General features: G+C 44.0%; 1 protein-coding gene across 1 annotated transcript; it reads right to left on the bottom strand.

Moving 5' to 3' along the window:
* Nucleotides 1-3732: 3732 nt before the first annotated feature.
* LOC114401907 lies at nt 3733-4512 on the bottom strand. The gene has a single exon (XM_028364481.1). The coding sequence runs from the start codon at nt 4510-4512 to the stop codon at nt 3733-3735; it is 780 nt and encodes a 259-aa protein (XP_028220282.1).
* Nucleotides 4513-4753: the final 241 nt, after the last annotated feature.

Raw genomic sequence — 4753 nt, 5'->3', positions numbered from 1 at the left:
TGATTTAAAATTGGGTCGCCTCTGATTTCCTCTTACTTTAAGAAACTTGTTGAATCTTCTTACAAAAAGACTTAGATCATCATCATCATCTGGATCATTATCCTGATCACTTTCTTCTTGAATTGAGGATGATGCTTTAAGAGCAATTCCTTTCTTTTTCTTGTCATTTTCTTCATGTTGGTGTAATCTCAATAATTCCATCTCGTGTTCCTGCAACTTTCCAAATAGAGTGGCAAGGGACATGTTAGATAAATCTCTTGATTCAGAAATGGCCATTACTTTGGGTTGCCATTCTCTACTTAAACATCTTAACACCTTGTTTATAAGATCCTCATTTTGAAATCCTTTTCCAAAGGCTGCTAGATGATTTACTATATGTGTAAATCTCTTTTGCATGCTTTGAATATTTTCATTTGCATTCATTCTAAATAATTCATACTCATGAGTTAGTGCATTAATCGAAGAGTGTCCCACATTTCTTTAGCACTCTTACAATTTGAAACCCTGAAATATTCATCCATTCCCAGGGCAGATGTTATTATATTTTTGGCTTTTAAGTTGTATTGTACTCGTTTTCTATCCTCTTCAGACTATCTATCTCTAGGTTTTTCTATAGTTATGCTTTCACTTGATGAACTACCATCTATTGAAACTATTTCCACTGTGGTGGGTATATAAGGCCCTATTTCTATGGCTTCCCAAATATTTAGATCTATTGCCTCAATAAAAATTTGCATTCGGGTTTTCCAGTAATGGTAACCCTCTCCATTAAAGATTGGAGGTCTATTGATAGAATTTCCTTCTGTTAATAAGGGGTTTGCTGAGGCCATCTTTTTCTTGAAGCTTCTAAACTTTATACAAGAATGAAGCTCTGATACCACTTGTTAGACAAGTGGCCTCAGATATCTTAAGAAGGGGGGGTTGAATTAAGATATCCCAAACTACTTCCCCAATTTTAAAATTTATTTCACTTTCTTTTCAAGTTATAGATTCCCTTAATAATGATCTTCTTAAATATTAATTCAAATAAAACAATTTGAATATGAATGTAAAGCAATAATAAACAAAGGAGATTAAGGGAAGAGAAAGTGCAAACTCAGATTTATACTGGTTCGGCCACACCCTTGTGCCTACGTCCAATCCCCAAGCAACCCGCTTGAGAGTTCCACTATCTTGTAAATTCCTTTTACAAGTTCTAAACACACAAGGACAATCCTTCCTTTGTGTTTAGAATTCCTTTACAACAAGAGACCCACGGTCTCTTAATCCCTTAGAGAATGAGTAGAAGAAGAAGAATGAATCTCTCTAGAAAGAGATGGATTTTACAGATTGAGCACTCAAATAATTCCTTAATGAGTTGCAATTGAATTGGCCAAGGAATCTTTAAGAGGATAAAACAACTTTGCTCTTTTAGAGAATTAACACTTGTGGTTCTCAAAAACTCTGTGAAATTCGTGTCTCAAGTCACACATATATAGGCCTATGATAGCCATTCAATAACCACATAAAAAGATGTGACTGTTGAGAATGTTTTCTGAAAAACTCCTCTGGTAATCGATTACAATAAGTGTGTAATCGATTACACTCTTTAAAATTTGAATTAAAACGTTCAGAAACTGCTGGTAATCGATTACCATATATGTGTAATCGATTACACAGTGCAAATTTTGAATTCAAATTTTAATAGCTGTTGTAAATCAGTTTTGGCCACTGGTAATCGATTACATCCTCTGGTAATCGATTACCAGAGAGTAAATTTGTTGATAAAGACTTTTTTTTTTAACTTAAAATTCTTGGCCAAACCTTTTGCGATTTCAATAGGAATTCCCTTCCTATTTAATATCCTTTCTAAGACTCTATAGACTGTCTTGATTATCCATCTTGAATATCTCTAATTGCTTTGTCTTGAGTAAATCTTTGAGAAGCATATGATTCATGTAATCCTTTGGCATCATCAAAACTTTCAGCTTGATCCCTTTGAGAAGCATATGATTCATGTAATCCTTTGGCATCATCAAAACTTTCAGCTTGATCCTTTGTCTACACTTGAACTCGCTTTGTTGGATAGTATGGAGGAACTCGCTGGCCTCCTCGAGTGATACCTCTTTCTTGCCACAGCCTTCTCTTCCCTCGAAAAGATCCTTCGTCGGAACATCCTCGTCCAGTGTGGGGATCACTTTGACGTTTTGTCCTTCCATCATCCTTGCTTTCCCTTTAGCATTTACGGGCTGCGTTGGCAGGTCAGGGGGTGCGAATACGCGACTGCTGCGGGTTATGCCGCTTAGCCCGGTGATATTGGTTACTTTGGCCGATAGCGAGCTGATGTCGGTAGCTTCTTCCTTCTTACCGCTCGAAGGGGCATACCTCCACGGAACTGCGTGGCTGTTCTTGTAAGGAAACGAAATAGGTCTAACACCCGACACTGCCGAGGGGTGTCGGGGCTTTTGGGGAGCTGTGTCCCTGGTGAAATGTAATACCAAAGGTTTAGGCTGTCTTGGACCTTCCTTATCTGCGGATTGCATGCATATATGTTTTTCTTCTTCCCCCTCATCACTGACTTCAAGCCGGCCTTGGTCTATCATTTGTTGCAATAGGTCTCCTACCACTAAACATGCTTCCATGTTATGTGGCGTACCGGGATGCATCAAACAGGAATCCTTCTCGTGTCCACCGCAGGGAATCACGCTTTCCTTTTGTAGGGCTTCGTAGATAAACCTTCTGGAGGTCGTTACGTCCTTCAAAGGTTTGGACATGCGCGACCTACTCGCCTCGATGGCATTAACAGCTCCCCCTCCATGATTGGCAAGCGGGTTTGTCTTTATGTTGGGCCCATCCTCTTGAAATGTCAGCCATCTGGCTCCTATCAAACTTTGGACCTTGCGTTTGAGGGCCACGCACTGTTCGGTTGAGTGGCCTGGGGTTCCCCCATGGTATGCGCAGGTTACGTTAGGGTTATACCACTTTGGGAAAGGATCTTTCCGGGAGATATCATGGCCATCTGGTTGGCGATGAGGTATGGCAAGAGGTCCTCGTACATCATCGGGATCGGGGCGAATTCTTGAGTTGGCCTTGGGGGAAAGTTCCTTATCGTGTTGGAGCCGACGCCAAGGTGGGCATTGCCGGCCGGGCGAGGCGGGGTTGGATCCGGAGCTTGGGGGGCCCCTTCTGGATGGGCGCGGGCGCCCTTGGTTGTACGGGCGCTGAGTTGGAAGAGTCCCCGGCGTGAGCTGAGAAGCTCGGGTGATGTTGCACATATTGGTGGGTACCGTGGGAGATCTACGGTGGCTTGGCCCATGCAGGTGTTGAAGTGACGGCATGGGCATCTCCTTCCTTCCTCTTTGCCCCAGTTGCTCCGATCCTCCTATCGTTGGTACCTGTGGAGAAGACATAATCGAACTTCCCTCTCTTAAAGCCCACCTCGATCCTTTCTTCGACGAATACCAAGTCTGCGAAGCTGGAGGGCATGTAGCCCACTAACTTCTCGTAGTAGAAAACAGGCAAGGTATCCACCATCATAGTAACCATTTCTCTCTCGACCATGGGAGGGGCTACTTGTGCTGCTAGGTCCCTCCAACCTTGAGCGTATTCTTTAAAATACTCGTGTTCTCGTTTACTCATGTTTTGCAATTGAGTTCGGTCGGGAGCCATGTCAGAGTTGTACTGATACTGCCTAAGGAAGGCCGTAATCAGATCTTTCCAGGTGCGGATGCGGGAAGCTTCTAGGTTAGTGTACTAGATGACTGCTTCCCCGGCCAAACTATCTTGAAAGAAATGCATCAACAACTTCTCGTCCCTGGAATATGCACCCATCTTTCGACAGTACATTTTTAGGTGATTCTTAGGGCAAGTCGTTCCTTTGTACCTATCAAAGTCAGGTACCTTGAACTTCGGAGGGATGACGACGTCCGGCACCAAGCAAAGGTCGGTCATGTCCGCGAACAGATAATCGCCAAATCCTTCGACAACCCTCAATCTTTCTTCGATGAGATCGAGTTTCCCCTTTCCTTCTGCTGCCAGGGGTGGTCCTCCCACAGACAGAAATATTGGCTGCGTTGGGTGGCTTCGAGGTTCTCCCGTGATGTTGGGTTGAGGTAGTGCGTTGGGCGCTAGCCCCTCAGTGGAAAACGGGGAGTAGGAGTCGATGTCTCCCTGAGCATGCTCTCGATGATCCTCGTGGACCACGTCCGGATGTCGAGGAGGCTCCCCTTCAAGTATGGGGGGAGGAACATGACCCGCATCGTCACGTATGACTGGTGGTGTGTAATTAGGTGGTAAACCGTAGGGGTAAGCTCCTCGGTTGTACCCCAGATGCGGGTTGCCGACGTGCCCTGGCGTGCTTTTCTCTCGTCCCACCTTATTTGGAATAGGGTGGTGCACAACAGTCGAAAGAGTCGGGTCTGCCTCGGCAGCCGAACTAACAACGGCGGCGGGGGCCGCGTTACTCTCCATAAGTTGTTTCATTCCCAGCATGGCATCCATCATAGAATCCATTTGTTCTTTCAAAGCCGACATGTCGACTTTCATCTGTTCCTGTACTTCCTCTAGGTCACCCATTGTCCTAGATTTGGATCTGGTGAGATAGGGATGCCTTGGGGCGTGTTTAGTTATGGCGTCTTTCCTAAAAAACCAAATGTGAGGAATACGTAATGAAAAATGAATGTATCCTAGAGATAAATGTGGGAATGATTTGATTCGCACTGATTTTGGAGTAAAATCGCGGGACAAACTCATTTTATTCAGAAAGTTATAACTA

The sequence above is a fragment of the Glycine soja genome, chromosome 20, assembly GCF_004193775.1.
Source record: "Glycine soja cultivar W05 chromosome 20, ASM419377v2, whole genome shotgun sequence".
In the NCBI taxonomy this organism is placed as follows: domain Eukaryota; kingdom Viridiplantae; phylum Streptophyta; class Magnoliopsida; order Fabales; family Fabaceae; genus Glycine; species Glycine soja.
This window is presented reverse-complemented; position numbering and strand designations above follow the sequence as displayed.